The 18,858-nt window shown below is 45.9% G+C and overlaps 1 protein-coding gene across 2 annotated transcripts in view; it reads left to right on the forward strand.

Annotated features, from left to right (window-relative positions):
* The window catches only part of RNGTT (RNA guanylyltransferase and 5'-phosphatase), a 945,165-nt gene that overhangs the window by 159,945 nt on the left and 766,362 nt on the right, over nt 1–18,858 (forward strand). For both annotated transcript variants that reach the window (XM_063916923.1, XM_063916922.1), the window contains exon 6: nt 12,829–13,072. In XM_063916923.1, coding sequence (XP_063772993.1) covers nt 12,829–13,072 — 244 coding nt within the window. The remainder of the gene's footprint in view (nt 1–12,828; nt 13,073–18,858) is intronic.

Raw genomic sequence — 18,858 nt, forward strand, 5'->3', positions numbered from 1 at the left:
CATGAGAATGTGGTGTATGTGGCTACTAACGGTTGTCGTCTCTTTTTGCCTGCTACTGCATTGGGCTGGTTAACAAAATTGAGCTCCTGTGCACGGAGGCGGGGTTATAGAGGAGGTGGCACTATGCATTCTGGGAACAGTCAAAGCTTTTAGCCTGTTGGTGCCTCGGATCAAGATCCTACTCTACACCCCCAATGTTATTCCCTGTGGAACCCAGTGTACCTCGCAGAAAGATTTAACAACGGTAAGTTCTTACCATAAATCTTGTTTTTTTTGGACTGAATAATTGAGATCTTCTTTCCGGAGATCAACTGGACTTAATATTTGTTTCTGATATTTTTTTTTTCTATCATTATTATTATTTTTTGTAGATTTTATTTTTTGGTCTGTGGTCTGATTAACGGTCTGTATCCTAGCCCCTCAAATTATTATTTTTTTTCACTGATTTAACTTTGACTGTATTTGGGTACACAAACAGTTTACTTAATATAGTAGACTCTACTATGTGTGATTCTACAGCGGATTAATGTGATTGAAGTGCTGTGATACATAAATCATTAAATGCACAGCCAGTGTATACTACAATTTATATTATTGGCAATGTGGATCTTTAAATACTGTGGTTAGATGCCGCTGCACAGTTGGAGTGTGTGTGACGGTGATTTGTGGCCATTCACTGCATTCCAAACAATGCGGTTGCTATGCAGACACTGGTAGTGACTTTTACTGTGCTAGAACGCACACTTCCGGTCAGGTGACCACAAGATGCGTTCCAAATACCAGAAGTGCGGCGCGAAGTGGAACGCACGCTGCAACTCAGCCACTGGATGCACAAACCACTGTGGATTCTACACATTTTATACATTTGATGTGGGTATTTGTAATAAATGTCGTTTTGTATTGTACAGTATGTTGTATGTCTATAGAAGCTTATATTGCGTTTTTAATGTTTTCAATATCGTATCACATCTGTTGCCGGAGTCGTGGAGTGATAATATGCAAATGCTAATATCTGCCTTACCCTGGTGTAGTAGCCTGCACCTAAATGTGCAGAAAGTGTGACGTCTCAGCATGCTGTTATCCCTCTGTGATTTTGTGGATGCCACCATCATTGAAATATTGACACTTGTCCCAGCTATATGGCAGGTGCAGTTTCTCTGCATTCATTAGGTGCCTGCAAAATTTCCGTAACATGCCCAATACATGGACTTTGTGTGCGCTCACTTCTAGCCGCCTTCCAGGAAAACCCAGCATCTCTGTGCGTGCACTGTGTGTAACTGATTAGCCATGGGTTTTCTGTATTTTTGCAGTTTCAAATTGCTCCACTTTGTGAATATGCATTGCATATGTGCCTTAGTATGAATCCTATTATCAATTAATCCTACAGTCACCTTTACACACTGGTGCCATGGAAACGCTGCCCACCTATCATGGGGTAGGTTGGGGTAATCTTGGCCTAATTCCCAGCGCTGCCATAATTATTGGGCTCAGGCTTAAAGCCTGCCTACTAGGGCCAGTTCTCGGTGACCTGGGCCAAGTGCCCAGAGTCACCTTATTTACTTAGGGCACACTTAAACTAATAGGGCCTAGTGCCCCCTAACTGTCCACAGGCCTAAGGCATGATATTTGGTCACGGGACCAGTACCTACCTACTGCGCAATAGGCCTTAGCCTGACTGTGCCCACGGGCTTAGTACCCGACTGCCCTGATGGTTGCCCTGACGGTCTAGGGAGGGAGGGTTGACAGGAAGGCCTCACAGAGGGCCTACCTGTACTGTTCGGAGAGGCTGTAGTGGGGTACTTCTTTGGGCTCTCTTTCATCCAACCACTACAGCCCTCCCCGGTCCTCAGCCTCGATCTTGTGCCGTTGGCCCATCCTGGCCAGTGGCACCCCCTTTTTTTTTTCTTCAACTAGACGCCGGCGCCTGTCTTCTCTAATTCTTCCAGTGTCTTCTGGCCTCTAACGCGACCACAGGAGTTCTTCATGCTCGTCTTCTATTTTTGACACCGCCCGATGATTGACCCCACTGTTCCCTGGTGGCGTCTGACGTCACACGATTGGAGCATCGGCGCGGCAAGCTCCAATTGGCTTGTAGCAGCCGCTTTCTGTTTGCTGCCACTCTGCAAGCCGTGATTGGCTCACAGAGGGCGCCAGATTTGAAATCCCGCCACTGGCGATTCCTATTGGCTGTAAAATTGGCTTCAAGTTTGAAGCGCCACATACGTGTCGCTGCCCGCCGCCAGTGTAGTCTGGTGCTTGGAGCCAATACAGTGTACTGGTACTGGACACCCACTGCTGTTGCACAACCAGCGCTGGGATCGGACACTTCATGCTAGCGATGTCCTCTGCTGTGTCCTGCATGGGACACAGGTCCATTGCATGCTGCTGACCTCCCAGTGCTAGGAACAAACATGCTGTCCCAGCACTGATAACTGATGTGCCAGATGTAGGACACATCTCCACAATAAGTATGGATAGCCTTAAAACCTGGACTATTGGGGTGTCTTGAAGACCACGTTTGGGAACCACTGCACTATGTACAGTAATACATGTGATTAGAGAGTGTTTAAACAAGTCACATCTGGATGCTTTCCTGAGTACACAGAAAGGGGGTGTATTGAGTAATCTCTGAATTGCATTACTTCCACTGGCACTTGTCCAGTAATTTGTCTCTTTGAAATATCTTGGCCATCTTGTGTGCTATTTCTATTAAATGAGTCTCCAATGTTAAGGCACATGTTAGAATGTAAATACTAGCCTCCAATACTGGATACTCACCAGTGGTCATGTTGGTTACTGCAGTGGCTGTGCACATATGGATTAAGGATCATTTATTGGTTACACTGTGTATAGGGGTTAGTGCCAATATATTTTACTAGTTACCAGTCTGTCAAAATGATGGAACAACAGAACCGTTATGAATGGTGCAATGCTTTGTTATGTTGTGCACCATCTACTGACCGCCTGCCTTACCTTGCCCCTATCGGGATTCTTACCATCGGGATGACGCGGTTGGTATTTTGACTGCCGCTGGCATATGAAACCCAACACTGCTGAAGGATTATTTTAGCACTGAGTTAGCTCCAGGGACAGGAGTCCCTTTCCTTCCTTCTCTATGGGTTGGTAACTAAGCTGTTCTCCCTAGAGTCCAGGTTGGGTACATGTGTGGATGTGGCGTCTTCCCTTACCGTTTGCAGGCTCTCTAAAGAGCTGCTGATGGTGGTTGAGAGTGCACGGTCTTCACAGAGTCCCGGATGGATTGCAAGGTTTAGAAGCAGGGACCCAGGCCCAGGGAAGGCGGAACGTGCTGTGGTACAATCTCGGGAGCAGGGGATGCAGCCCGGGAACCAGCACACCGCTTGCAGCATGTGAAAGATGCTGGCAGAAAATGCATCTTGGTCGTCTCTATCACCCTAATAAAAGGGTAGTTGGTAGGGGCAGATGCACACAATGCCTACCCTAGTAGAGAGGATAACGCACTGAGATAGGTCATCCGGCCAGCTGGAACAACAAGCTTTATCCACTTACAGCCTCACCAGACTGTACATACGGAATCTCATCTGATCTTGGAAGCTATGCAGTGTTGGGCCTGGTCAGTACTTGGATGGGAAACCATCTGGGAATACCAGGTGTGACAGAATATACTGTCCAAGGTCCATTCTGACTATGTTGTAGTAGCTATTGTTCTTAAACAGGGCCAGGTGTGATGTGTTATGCTGGACCAGTCACTAGACACCTATAGCAGGAAGCTGGGAGCAGTTGGAGCCCTCTGAGGTCACATACTGTATGACTATAAAAGGATAAAACAGGGAGTGACTGGCTATCTTCCCCCATCACCAAGGGATTAATTGTGTCAAGATCCCTTTGTTCTCCCCTAGGACTGAGTCAGACACTGGGGCATGCGAACAGCAGGGGGGATCTCCTCATGACTCATCTCTTTTACAGACCTTCATGGAACTCTTCCAATCAGGAGGGACTTTTGGTGGTGGAAATTAGAATGTTGTTTAAAAAGGGAAGGCAAGAGATCACCAGGTGTGTGTGAGTTTGGCTTCTAAAAGCTACTAGTCCTGGAGCTCCTGCACTAGCTCCTGCTAGTGTGCTGAGGATTTGGCCTGGGAGCATTGTGGCTACTGGATTACCCACTTTTCTCTGGATTTGCAGACTTGTTGGCTCTGCTGTATGAACACTGCTTGAAACTCCTGTGATCCTCCACAATTATACTACATCCGGACAAGAGCATGTGGGAAAGTGCTGGGAAGTCTGACGGTAAACTGCTGTTTATTGGGACCTGTTGTTCTGGGGTTAATTTCAACTGTGTTTATTTTATAGTTGATTTAGAGAGCTTGTACTAAGTAAACACCTAATAAATATATTGTTATATCTTTATCTGTCTGCGTGACCTGACCCAGAAGTCCTGGAGTACACTCTGAGTTTATGCTCTAATACTCCTGGTCTTCACAATTGGTGGCAGACAGTGGGGTCACGCAGTCCCGTCCAGTGGGAAGAGCATAAGGTGCTGTATAGAGATACACCAAGCTCTACAGGAACAGGTTTTAGTAAAAAGTAGCCAATTAACATCAGTCCCATCAGATAACCCAAGAGACATCTCAGGAAGAATGGCTAGTGAAGCTGCAATAGGAGATTTGAGGGAAGCAGAGACATATTACAGGAGGACTAGGAAACAGCAGTTGTTTGAGTTCTGCAAGCTAAAGAAGATCCCCTGTAATGGAACTGAACAAAAGGATGTGTTAATCAATCTACTATTGGAGTTTGACAGAGCTCACCCAGGGGAGATTGCTCTAAGTGATGAGGAGGAACAGCAAATCCCAGCAGTGGGGACAAGAATGGGGAGAATGCAGAGACCAGAGGCAACTCCTGAAACATTGGAGCAGTGGATGAAAGCCCTAGGGGACAGAGCTACCTCTAGGGAGAGGGCAGGAGTAATACAAACTGTGCTGGGAGTAAATATCTACCCGGAGGGACCAGCTAGACAGGCTGTGCAAGAAGAAGAAAGCAGAAAGCCACGTCTAAGATATGGAGATGTGCCCAGATTTAAGGAAGAAGAGACAGACATTGATACTCATCTGCAGGTGTTTGAGAAACTGATGACCGTGCACCAGATTGATGAGGAGGAGTGGGCTTGTTATGTGGGACCCAGTTTAACAGGCAAAGCTCAGCAAGCCTATAAATCGCTAGCATATGAGGATGTGGGAAACTACCAACTGGTGAAGAAAGCCCTGCTGGCAAAATTCCAAGTCACCCCCGAATCCTATCGGGCAAAATTCCGGACACTAAATCGTGGGGGGGATGACTCCCATGCTGAATTTGCCAGACAACTGAAGAGAGCGTGCCAGCAGTGGTGGGATGGACGACATGTGTATTCCCCTGAACAAATCCTGAATGAAATGGTACTGGAACAATTATTAAATAAAATGGCACCAGAGGTTCGAGAGTGGGTGGCTGACCGTAAACCTCCAAACCCAGAGTCAGCAGCCCGAATGGCAGATGAGTATCTTGCTAACCGGGTCAGATGGAAGGCACCCAGTGTACAGCAACCAGGAACACAGAGAATGGGAATGAGAGAGACCCAGAAAACCAGACCATTATCTGCCCCCGCTTACCAGAGGGATGCCGCACCTCGACACTCATTAGTGCAACAGTCCTATCCCCGCAGATGTGATCAGCCAGGGCATATGCAGAAGGATTGCACCCGGTCTCGAGGACCTTATGTGGGAGCTCGTCCTGCCCCAGTTAATGTGGTCTACCAACCAGTGGGGGGATTTGAAAGGGAATATCCCCATCCTGATGCACCAGAGGTGATGGATGGTGTGTATGTGGTGGACCTGGTAGTGGAGGAGGGACGCCAAACTCCCAGAAACATGAAAGGTCATTTGCAGTCTGTCTGGGTGGATGACCAGGAGGTCCAGGGTTTGAGAGATTCAGGAGCCTCCCTTACCCTCATAGAACCTGACCTGGTGTCGGTAGACAAGATCCTTGAGGACCAAAGGGTTAGAATCGCCACAGCAGGGAATCAAGTTCGAGATATCCCAGTAGCCCGAGTGCATCTGGACTGGGGGGCAGACCATGGCCCTGTGGATGTAGGAGTTCTTAGCAGCCTGCCAGCAAAAGTCATTCTGGGGAATGACCTAGGACAGGGACTGGTCACACATTTTGTTCAAGTGGTGACCAGGAACCAAGCCCGGAGAATGACCCTCTCAACAGAGACAAACTCTGCATCTTCGTCCACCCTGGGGCCCACTCTCACTCAGATCCAACACACTACTGCTTCTAAACCCAATCCACAGGTGGTGAGTATGCCTATCACTGAGAAGGATATGTTTAGAAATAGGAGTACTGTAGTTGACTTGGGGGAGGTAGATAGAAGTGAATTCAGAAAGCTACAGAAAACTGATCCCACCTTAGCCAAACTTCGAAGTGCAGCAGATAGTGGGTTTTCTGACTCTGAAGGGTATAAGGTAGGATGGGTGAACGGGCTGTTGTATAGAATTTCTCCTCATAGTGAGGATCTGGACCATGGCAGTGCCTTAAAGCAATTGGTGGTTCCCCAAAGATATCGACAGCAGCTGTTGACCTTAGCCCATGACATACCAGCAGCTGGACACTTTGGTGTCAGGAAAACTCTTGCTCTAGTTTTGAGAAGTTTTTTTTGGCCCAAGGTATCCCATGATGTGAAGCATTATCGAGCCTCCTGTGATACCTGTCAGAGGTTAGGAGGTGTACCACAAAGAGCCCCTCTACATCCTTTACCTATAATTGGGGAACCCTTTCAGCGGGTAGCCGTAGATATAGTCGGGCCTCTTAAGATTCCTAGTCATTCAGGAAAAATATATATTCTTACCCTCATAGACTTTGCAACTCGATATCCCGAGGCTGTAGCACTCTCCTCTATAGATGCAGAACATGTAGCTCAGGCCCTGAGTGACATATTTAGTAGACTGGGCTATCCCCAAGAGATTGTAACGGATCAGGGGGCCCAATTTCAGGGGGAATTGTTAGACATTATGGGAAAAATGGGGAATACGTCCATTAAGGACCACCCCCTATCACCCACAGACTAATGGATTATGTGAGAGATTTAATAGAACCCTCAAACACCTGTTGCAGGCTTATGTGCAGTCAGAGGGGAGGGACTGGGAAAATGCACTACAGCAGCTCCTGTTTGCATATAGGGAAGTGCCACAAGACTCTACTGGGTATTCCCCCTTTCAATTGTTGTATGGCCGCAGGGTCAGAGGACCACTAGATCTAGTCCGTGAAAGCTGGGAAGGAAGCTTTATTGATCATGGTCAACCCATCCTGCAGTATGTGGCACAGATGCGGGAAAGGATGGCGAGGTTAATGGCCTTAACACAAACAAATCTCCAAGGGGCACAGGCCCGCCAATCTGAATGGTATAATCAGAATGCCAGACTCAGGGAATTACACGAGGGACAGAAAGTAATGGTGCTTATTCCTGTACGTAAGAATAAATTACAGGCTACCTGGGATGGCCCTTATACTGTGGTAAAACAGTCAGGCCCAGTGAATTACATTGTGGCCCTGGATAAGGCTGGCCGACAAGTCAGAAATTTCCACATTAATCGTCTCAAAGCTTATGTGGAAAGAAATGTAGCAGCAATGGTAGTATGTTGTCCCCCCATGGAGGCCCCTGAGTTAGACCCCTTACCTGATTTGTTAGAGGAATGCAAGAAGGGCATAGGATTGGAGGCAGTCCAATATGGGGAAAAACTTAGTGTTGCCCAGCGTCAGGACATGGGGGAGGTGTTAATGGCCCAGGTTTTGCAATTTACATGTATTCCAGGGACCACAACCCTCACTCAACATGTGGTAGATACAGGGGAGGTCAAGCCCATCCGGCAAAAACCATACCGAGTCACGCCTGAGGTAGCAGGCAGCCTAAAAAGGGAGATTGATGAGATGCTGGCATTAGGGGTTATTGTGAAGTCCAATAGTCCATGGGCAGCCGGGGTAGTGTTAGTTCCCAAGAAGGATGGGACCACCAGATTCTGTGTGGATTACCGACGTTTGAATGAGGTGACTGTCACAGATGCATATCCCATGCCCCGGGTGGGAGAGATTAGGGGGAGCAACCTATGTAACCACTCTAGATCTTAGTAAAGGATACTGGCAGGTCCCCTTAAGTCCTGAGGCCCAAGAAAAATCTGCGTTTACCACTCCATTTGGGCTTTATCATTTTTTGGCGATGCCCTTTGGCATGAAGAATGCCCCGGCCACTTTCCAAAGAGCTATAGATGTAATGCTGGAAGGGTGTCAGGATTTTGCACAAGCATACCTAGATGACATAGCTATATTTAGTTCTTGCTGGGAAGACCATCTATCACATGTGGCCGAGGTCCTCAGGCGTATTCAGCAGGGTGGGTTAACCATCCGTCCTGATAAATGCCAAATAGGAATGGCTGAAGTGCAATATCTGGGTCACCGAGTGGGAGGGGGTAAGATTAGACCAGAGCCAGCTAAAGTGGAAGCCATTCTAAACTGGCCAAGACCTTCCAATCAGAAACAAGTAAGAGCATTTTTAGGACTAGCTGGCTACTATAGGAGGTTTGTTCCCCAATACAGCACATTGGCCAAACCTTTGACTGACCTGACCAAAAAGAAATATGCTAGACAGGTTGCATGGTCCCCTGAGTGTGAGAGTGCATTTGTGGCCCTGAAAGAAGCCCTCTCCAGTGCCCCAGTACTAGCTGCCCCCGACTTCTCCAAGAAGTTCATTGTTCAAACTGACGCCTCTGGTTGTGGTTTGGGAGCAGTGTTATGCCAAGTGGGGGAGGATGGCCGTGACCACCCTGTGGTATATTTGTCCCGTAAACTGGTGGATCGGGAAGTGGCTTATGCCACCATTGAGAGAGAATGCCTGGCCATTGTGTGGGCCTTGAAAAAGTTACAACCGTACATTTATGGATGAGAATTTACAGTGGTGACTGACCACAATCCACTTCATTGGTTACAAAAGACAGCTGGGGACAATGGGCGATTACTACGATGGAGTCTTGCCTTGCAAAGTTTTAACTTCTCCATCTCTCACAAAAAGGGCCGTGAGCATACCAACGCTGATGGATTATCTAGGAGAGAAGAAGGAAACAGCATCGCACCTGGTAAAGGTCACATGGCTGGTCCAGGAAAAGGATCCAACCCTGCTCCCTTGATTTAAGAAGAGGGAGGTATGTGACAGAATATACTGTCCAAGGTCCATTCTGACTATGTTGTAGTAGCTATTGTTCTTAAACAGGGCCAGGTGTGACGTGTTATGCTGGACCAGTCACTAGACACCTATAGCAGGAAGCTGGGAGCAGTTGGAGCCCTCTGAGGTCACATACTGTATGACTATAAAAGGATAAAACAGGGAGTAACTGGCTATCTTCCCCCATCACCAAGGGATTAATTGTGTCAAGATCCCATTGTTCTCCCCTAGGACTGAGTCAGACACTGGGGCATGCGAACAGCAGGGGGGATCTCCTCATGACTCATCTCTTTTACAGACCTTCATGGAACTCTTCCAATCAGGAGGGACTTTTGGTGGTGGAAATTAGAATGTTGTTTAAAAAGGGAAGGCAAGAGATCACCAGGTGTGTGTGAGTTTGGCTTCTAAAAGCTACTAGTCCTGGAGCTCCTGCACTAGCTCCTGCTAGTGTGCTGAGGATTTGGCCTGGGAGCATTGTGGCTACTGGATTACCCACTTTTCTCTGGATTTGCAGACTTGTTGGCTCTGCTGTATGAACACTGCTTGAAACTCCTGTGATCCTCCACAATTATACTACATCCGGACAAGAGCATGTGGGAAAGTGCTGGGAAGTCTGACGGTAAACTGCTGTTTATTGGGACCTGTTGTTCTGGGGTTAATTTCAACTGTGTTTATCTTATAGTTGATTTAGAGAGCTTGTACTAAGTAAACACCTAATAAATATATTGTTATATCTTTATCTGTCTCCTGTCTGCGTGACCTGACCCAGAAGTCCTGGAGTACACTCTGAGTTTATGCTCTAATACTCCTGGTCTTCACACCAGGTGCCGTAGGTAAGGGAGATTATTAGCAGAAAGCCCCTCTCTCACCCTATGTGAAAGACTATGACAGTAGGGGAAGATGCGCTCAGTGTCTACCCTAGTAGAGAGGATAAGACATCCGACTAATCTGAGGCCTCCAAACTACTCCATCGGGGAAATGTAATAGCGTCAGAGTTTGCGGAGGTCCAGGATATCAGCCGAGATTGCCTCTATTTTTAAAGCGGCAATCATTTACAAGGCAAAGCCAAGTTGGTTTTGCCTTGTAAATTATTTTTGCTTTTTAAAATATGAGCAATCTCTGCTGAAATAATAAGATAGCTCATTAAGTGCTTACACCTCTATTCCACTCTAACCCAAGTGTAATGAAGTGTAGTTGATTCAGAGAGAGAGATTTAACAGGTGAGTACCATAAATCTTGTTTTTAACCATCAATAACCTCTCCTTAGGAAAGTTTCAGTTTGTTCTATCTCTCTAATTGTTCTGTTTACTTGGTAACTTTATTTAATCACTTCAGTGTCTCCTTTTAGTCTTGATTTTTTTAAGCTCTGTGAGTGTTCTTGCAGTGTTCTATCCCTAGCATTTTAATTTGATTACATGTAATCAGGCAATTAAACTGAGGCTACACATCAAAATGAGACATTAGCAGCATTTCCTTAAGGCAGTTAAGCTGCTGAAAAAAATGTATTTATAAGATGGGCAAAAAAACATATTTGCTGGAAGTGCTGAGAATGATAATTATATTTTCCAGACTTTTCCTATGTTTGTTTTTTTCCCCTCCTTTCTAGCTAGCATATGCTTATTGCTGTTCAGAACATCTTAAAATATTTTTTTGTAGTTCTGAATATTTTATAGTCCTATTTCTAAGTTTCTTCTTTGTGAACTAATCATTAATTTCAAAATCAAAAGAAGACATTACTTGTTCATCTTGTTCAGTGATTATCATTCAATGGTTAGCAGAATTCAGTATATACTGCATTTGTTGGCAGTCACACGCCATCTGTATCTAAACTTTGTATGATCACAGTCAGCTGCAGGTTGTTTCTAAATATGTATTATGTAAAATATAAGTAACATTCTTGCTTTCAATATTTATCTTTTTTTGTAATATTAATAATGGAACTTTATAAACGTTACAAAGGTTAATCTTTTATTTTCTACCTCCTACGACAATAAACATTTGGCTTGCTCAACAGCATAAGAGAGCCAAAAATCTCTATTAGAAATGTAAAACTAACTTGTCTGGTGCACTACAAAGTAGTGTCTGTTAATGGACCAATGATTTGAAGATCCACTGTTATTCTTGATAAGAACACTTCCTATGTGTGCTGTAGTAGTTCCCAGCCCCACTTTTATCTGGTCATATGTCATTCCCTTAGTACTTTAACCTTCTTGATGGACATTTTGTTTAGTGGGAGCAGAAAGGATCCTCAAGGACCGCTCTTGGCTATAGGTAAACAAGCTTACTGTATCACACGGAAAAACATCTTTACCCAAAGCTAGAAAGTATTATCACACAACCCAGAGAACCGATCATCCGCATATACTTTAAGACTGTAGTGGCTGAATTCCACTCCAGTCTTGATGACCGGTGGGTAATGCAGGCACCTGGCGATGTACAACTTTACCTTAGCTTAAAGAATAATAACAACAACAATAATAATAATAATAATAAAAAATAGCATAGACTTTTAAGTCCCTGTATCTTCCCCATCTTGTACAATACCTTCAATACAAAGATGTGGATACTATTTGAAAGGTGCTTCCTTAGATGATGTAGCCTGGTGATCAGTAGGATCGTCGAGCAGTATCGCCTACACTACCGAAAATCTACAAATCCATAGATGGGGGAAGGTCTTCTCCAACCTGGCTTCCATAAATTTATGGGGACCCACATTTAAAAGAGGTTTCTACCATCTTTAAAATAATGTGGTGCCCTCTTAACTATTATCTGGTGGTCACTATACACTTCGCTGCAGAAAGCATAAATTTTTCTGTAGTCGCCGGGAGGACACTATATGGCCTATAATTCTCATGTTTGCACCTTTACATGTGGGACACTTACATTTGAAAGAGGATCCTTTCTTGCAAATGTTAGCTGCTATTGTCTGGTAGTCGTCTAAGATATCATCCTACGCTATGGGACAAATATTTTTTTTATGATTTGGGAGGACACAATGGGCTCTCCCAATCTCCAGTTCTGTTGTGGAGACCTACACCAATAATTCTCCTTCTGTTTTGGAAAGGTGGATTAATGATGAGGCAAGAGATTTGTGATGCATATGAAAAAAATCACTTTCTTGCAGTTTTGGTTATATTTTATGCATCACATTAAAAATAGCAAAAAGACGAATGGCGTTTTCTGAAAATACAAAGGCTTCTGAAACAACAAGGTATAATTTCTGTGAAAACCTCAGCAGTGAAAGGGTTAAACACATGACAAACTATTTTTGGAGAAAGTGTGCATGCTTGTCTGGTCCATAGAGCAAAATAGGTTTACCTTTTATTATCTGTTCACACATCTCCTTGTGATTGTAAGGTCTAGGGGCCAGGGTAGCCTTTGTCTTTCCTTTTGTTTGGGGGGATTTTATCTTTTGATTTTATTTTTACTGTGTGGACAACCAACTCTTTTTAATCTTCAATGTAAACTTTACGTTTGTTTTATCTGAATCACCTGATTTTTTTTTTCTATATACGTCTTTGAACATGACACTCTGTTTTAAATCTTATGAGTAGATGCAAGTTTACAATATATTAATTTTAGGTTTGTTTTGTTTTTCTTGGTAGCATTGAGGCAGCAATAGCCACTTTTGCTCAAGCCAGGCCTCCAGGTATTTACAAAGCTGATTATATTAAGGAACTCTTCCAACGCTATGGGGATTTAGAAGATGCACCCCCACCTCCGGAGCTCCCGGACTGGTGTTTTGAGGAAGATGATGTGGACGATGAGGGGAATGGCATAATTCAGGAGGCAGAACCAGGGTCTTCAGGAACTGGGTTCAATAGAAAGAAAAAGGAACGATTAAAACTGGTACTGTTTCTTTTGTTTTTAACAACATATATGTACTTCTTTCAGTTGTATTTAATATTTGGTTGTCACGGAAATTTATACAGTATGTATGTGTGAGTGTGTATAGCTATCTATCTACCTGTATGCATATATGAGGTTATTTATAGAAAGCCAGTATATTCTGTTGTGCTGTAACTATAATAGAATATATATAAAATGTTTGGCACACATTTCTTGATCTTGTTGCTCTTTCTGAGGTCCATTGGACAGGATCACTAATGTGTGCCTGCTAGTTTAGTTGGTAGAGGACTACAAAAACTATTTCTGGTAACTTTCCTCTTCCACCACATTAGTCACATACAGTTTTATGTGATCATTATTGGGCATCGCAGCCATTTGGGCCCAAACAGTGTGATATTTGGCCAACTGCAAAATTGCAGCATGAGTGGCTGCCAGTGGAATTCTACAATCAGGACATATTATTCTCGAGGTTTTGTAGCCAATATGTGGTTTTATGCATTCTTCCATACCATACTAAATGATTCAAAGAATAGAGATGCTCCTTTTTACAGTTCAAAATGTAATTTCATCAGCTCAAGGCTCGTGAAAAGTTGCCTGTTGGGTTTTATGGTAGTGGCAAAGAAATAAAGGAAAATGCACTAAAAGCACGTCTTTGTTAACATGTGAACAAGAAGAATTCTCTAATAATACAATTTTCTCTGACGTCCTAAGTGGATGCTGGGCCTCCGTAAGGACCATGGGGAAATAGCGGCTCCGCAGGAGACTGGGCACAACTAAAAGAAAGCTTTTGGTCTAACTGGTGTGCACTGGCTCCTCCCTTTATAACCCTCCTCCAGACTTCAGTTAGAATCTTGTGCCCGGCTGAGCTGGATGCACACTAGGGGCTCTCCTGAGCTCCTAGAAAAGAAAGTATATTTCTCTATCGTCCTAGTGGATGCTGGGGTTCCTGAAAGGACCATGGGGAATAGCGGCTCCGCAGGAGACAGGGCACAAAAAGTAAAGCTTTTCCAGATCAGGTGGTGTGCACTGGCTCCTCCCCCTATGACCCTCCTCCAGACTCCAGTTAGATTTTTGTGCCCGGCCGAGAAGGGTGCAATCTAGGTGGCTCTCCTAAAGAGCTGCTTAGAAAAAGTTTAGCTTAGGTTTTTTATTTTACAGTGAGTCCTGCTGGCAACAGGATCACTGCAACGAGGGACTGAGGGGAGAAGAAGTGAACTCACCTGCGTGCAGGATGGATTGGCTTCTTGGCTACTGGACATCAGCTCCAGAGGGACGATCACAGGTACAGCCTGGATGGTCACCGGAGCCGCGCCGCCGGCCCCCTTGCAGATGCTGAAGTCAGAAGAGGTCCAGAATCGGCGGCTGAAGACTCCTGCAGTCTTCTAAAGGTAGCGCACAGCACTGCAGATGTGCGCCATTTTCCTCTCAGCACACTTCACACGCTGTCACTGAGGGTGCAGGGCGCTGGGGGGGGGCGCCCTGGGAGGCAAATGTAACCTATATAAAGGCTAAAAATACCTCACATATAGCCCCCAGAGGCTATATGGAGATATTTAACCCCTGCCTGGATTCACTAAATAGCGGGAGACGAGCCCGCCGGAAAAGGGGCGGGGCCTATCTCCTCAGCACACGGCGCCATTTCCTCTCACAGCTCCGCTGGTCAGGACGGCTCCCAGGTCTCTCCCCTGCACTGCACTACAGAAACAGGGTAAAACAGAGAGGGGGGGCAAATTTATGGCGATATTTTGATATATATAAAGCAGCTATAAGGGAGCACTTATTATAAGGCTATCCCTGTTATATATAGCGCTTTTGGTGTGTGCTGGCAAACTCTCCCTCTGTCTCCCCAAAGGGCTAGTGGGTCCTGTCTTCGTTAGGAGCATTCCCTGTGTGTCTGCTGTGTGTCGGTACGTGTGTGTCGACATGTATGAGGACGATATTGGTGTGGAGGCGGAGCAATTGCCAAATATGAGGATGTCACCCCCTAGGGAGTCGACACCAGAATGGATGCCTTTATTTATGGAACTACGGGATAGTGTCAACACGCTAAAGCAGTCGTTTGACGACATGAGACGGCCGGACAATCAATTAGTGCCTGTCCAGGCGACTCAAACACCGTCAGGGGCTGTGAAACGCCCTTTGCCTCAGTCGGTCGACACAGACCCAGACACAGGCACTGACTCCAGTGGTGACGGTGACGAATCAACCGTATTTTCCAGTAGGGCCACACGTTATATGATTTTGGCAATGAAGGAGGCGTTACATTTAGCTGATACTACAGGTACCACTAAACAGGGTATTATGTGGGGTGTGAAAAAAACTACCTATAGTTTTTCCTGAATCAGAAGAATTAAATGACGTGTGTAATGAAGCGTGGGTTGCCCCTGATAAAAAGCTGATAATTTCAAAGAAATTATTGGCATTATACCCTTTCCCGCCAGAGGTTAGGGAGCGCTGGGAAACACCTCCTAGGGTGGACAAGGCGCTAACACGCTTATCTAAACAAGTGGCGTTACCCTCTCCTGAGACGGCCGCACTTAAAGATCCATCAGATAGGAGGATGGAAAATATCCAAAAAAGTATATACACACATGCAGGTGTTATACTACGACCAGCTATAGCGACTGCCTGGATGTGCAGTGCTGGGGTAGTTTGGTCAGAGTCCCTGATTGAAAATATTGATACCCTGGACAGGGACAATATTTTACTGTCGTTAGAACAAATAAAGGATGCATTTCTTTATATGCGTGATGCACAGAGGGATATCTGCACACTGGCATCACGGGTAAGTGCTATGTCCATTTCGGCCAGAAGAGCTTTATGGACGCGACAGTGGACAGGCGATGCGGATTCAAAACGACATATGGAAGTTTTGCCGTATAAAGGGGAGGAGTTATTTGGAGTCGGTCTATCAGATTTGGTGGCCACGGCTACAGCCGGGAAATCCACCTTTCTACCTCAAGTCACTCCCCAACAGAAAAAGGCACCGACTTTTCAACCGCAGCCCTTTCGTTCCTTTAAAAATAAGAGAGCAAAGGGCTATTCATATCTGCCACGAGGCAGAGGTCGAGGGAAGAGACAGCAACAGGCAGCTCCTTCCCAGGAACAGAAGCCTTCCCCGGCTTCTACAAAAGCCTCAGCATGACGCTGGGGCTTCTCAAGCGGACTCGGGGACGGTGGGTGGTCGTCTCAAAAATTACAGCGCGCAGTGGGCTCACTCGCAGGTAGATCCCTGGTTCCTGCAGATAATATCTCAGGGGTACAGGTTGGAATTAGAGACAGATCCACCTCGCCGTTTCCTGAAGTCTGCTTTACCAACGTCCCCCTCCGAAAGGGAGACGGTTTTGGAAGCCATTCACAAGCTGTACTCTCAGCAGGTGATAGTCAAGGTACCTCTTCTACAACAAGGGAAGGGGTATTATTCCACTCTTTTTGTGGTACCGAAGCCGGATGGCTCGGTAAGGCCTATTCTAAATCTGAAGTCCTTGAACCTGTACATAAAGAAGTTCAAGTTCAAGATGGAGTCACTCAGAGCAGTGATAGCGAACCTGGAAGAGGGGGACTTTATGGTATCCTTGGACATCAAGGATGCGTATCTCCACGTTCCAATTTACCCCTCACACCAGGGGTACCTCAGGTTCGTTGTACAAAACTGTCACTATCAGTTTCAGACGCTGCCGTTCGGATTGTCCACGGCACCTCGGGTCTTTACAAAGGTAATGGCCGAGATGATGATTCTTCTTCGAAGAAAAGGCATATTAATTATCCCATACTTGGACGATCTCCTAATAAGGGCAAGGTCCAGAGAACAGCTAGAGATGGGATTAGCACTGTCGCAAGAAGTGCTAAAACAGCACGGGTGGATTCTGAATATTCCAAAATCCCAGTTAATGCCGACAACTCGTCTGCTGTTCCTAGGGATGATTCTGGACACGGTTCAGAAAAAGGTTTTTCTCCCGGAGGAAAAAGCCAAGGAGTTATCCGAGCTTGTCAGGAACCTCCTAAAACCAGGAAAGGTGTCTGTACATCAATGCACAAGAGTCCTGGGAAAAATGGTGGCTTCTTACGAAGCAATTCCATTCGGCAGATTCCACGCAAGAATTTTCCAAAGGGATCTGTTGGACAAATGGTCAGGGTCGCATCTTCAGATGCACCTGCGGATAACCCTGTCTACAAGGACAAGGGTGTCTCTTCTGTGGTGGTTGCAGAGTGCTCATCTATTGGAGGGCCGCAGATTCGGCATACAGGATTGGATCCTGGTGACCACGGACGCCAGCCTGAGAGGCTGGGGAGCAGTCACACAAGGAAGAAACTTCCAGGGAGTATGGACGAGCCTGGAAACGTCTCTTCACATAAACATTCTGGAACTAAGAGCAATATACAATGCTCTAAGCCAGGCAGAACCTCTGCTTCAGGGAAAACCGGTGTTGATCCAGTCGGACAACATCACGGCAGTCGCCCATGTGAACAGACAGGGCGGCACAAGAAGCAGGAGTGCAATGGCAGAAGCTGCAAGGATTCTTCGCTGGGCAGAGAATCATGTGATAGCACTGTCAGCAGTGTTCATCCCGGGAGTGGACAACTGGGAAGCAGACTTCCTCAGCAGACACGATCTTCACCCGGGAGAGTGGGGACTTCATCCAGAAGTCTTCCACTTGCTGGTAACCCGTTGGGAAAGACCAATGGTGGACATGATGGCGTCTCGCCTCAACAAAAAACTGGACAGGTATTGCGCCAGGTCAAGAGATCCGCAGGCAATAGCTGTGGACGCGCTGGTAACGCCTTGGGTGTACCAGTCGGTGTATGTGTTTCCTCCTCTGCCTCTCATACCAAAAGTATTGAGAATTATACGGCAAAGAGGCGTAAGGACGATACTAGTGGTTCCGGATTGGCCAAGAAGGACTTGGTACCCGGAACTTCAAGAGATGATCACGGAAGATCCGTGGCCTCTACCTCTAAGGAGGGACTTGCTTCAGCAGGGTCCCTGTCTGTTTCAAGACTTACCGCGGCTGCGTTTGACGGCATGGCGGTTGAACGCCGGATCCTAAAGGAAAAAGGCATGCCGGAAGAAGTCATTCCTACTTTGATTAAAGCAAGGAAGGAAGTAACCGTGCAACATTATCACCGAATTTGGCGAAAATATGTTGCGTGGTGCGAAGATCGGAGTGCTCCGACGGAGGAATTTCAACTGGGTCGATTCCTACATTTCCTGCAATCAGGATTGTCTATGGGTCTCAAATTGGGATCTATTAAGGTTCAAATTTCGGCCCTGTCGATTTTCTTTCAAAAAGAATTGGCTTCAGTCCCTGAAGTCCAGACCTTTGTTAAGGGAGTGCTACATATACAGCCTCCTGTGGTGCCTCCAGTGGCACCGTGGGATCTCAATGTGGTTTTGGACTTTCTAAAATCTCATTGGTTTGAACCACTAAAGAAGGTGGATTTGAAATATCTCACATGGAAAGTGACCATGCTTCTAGCCCTGGCTTCGGCCAGGAGAGTGTCAGAACTGGCAGCTTTATCTTACAAAAGCCCATATCTGATTTTCCATTCGGACAGGGCAGAACTGCGGACTCGTCCGCATTTTCTCCCTAAGGTGGTGTCAGCATTTCATCTGAACCAGCCTATTGTAGTGCCTGCGGCTACAAGTGACTTGGAGGACTCCAAGTTACTGGACGTTGTCAGAGCATTAAAAATATATATTGCAAGGACAGCTGGAGTCAGAAAATCTGACTCGTTGTTTATATTGTATGCACCCAACAAGATGGGTGCTCCTGCGTCTAAGCAGA

The sequence above is a fragment of the Pseudophryne corroboree genome, chromosome 4 (assembly GCF_028390025.1).
Source record: "Pseudophryne corroboree isolate aPseCor3 chromosome 4, aPseCor3.hap2, whole genome shotgun sequence".
Classification (NCBI taxonomy): Eukaryota; Metazoa; Chordata; class Amphibia; order Anura; family Myobatrachidae; genus Pseudophryne; species Pseudophryne corroboree.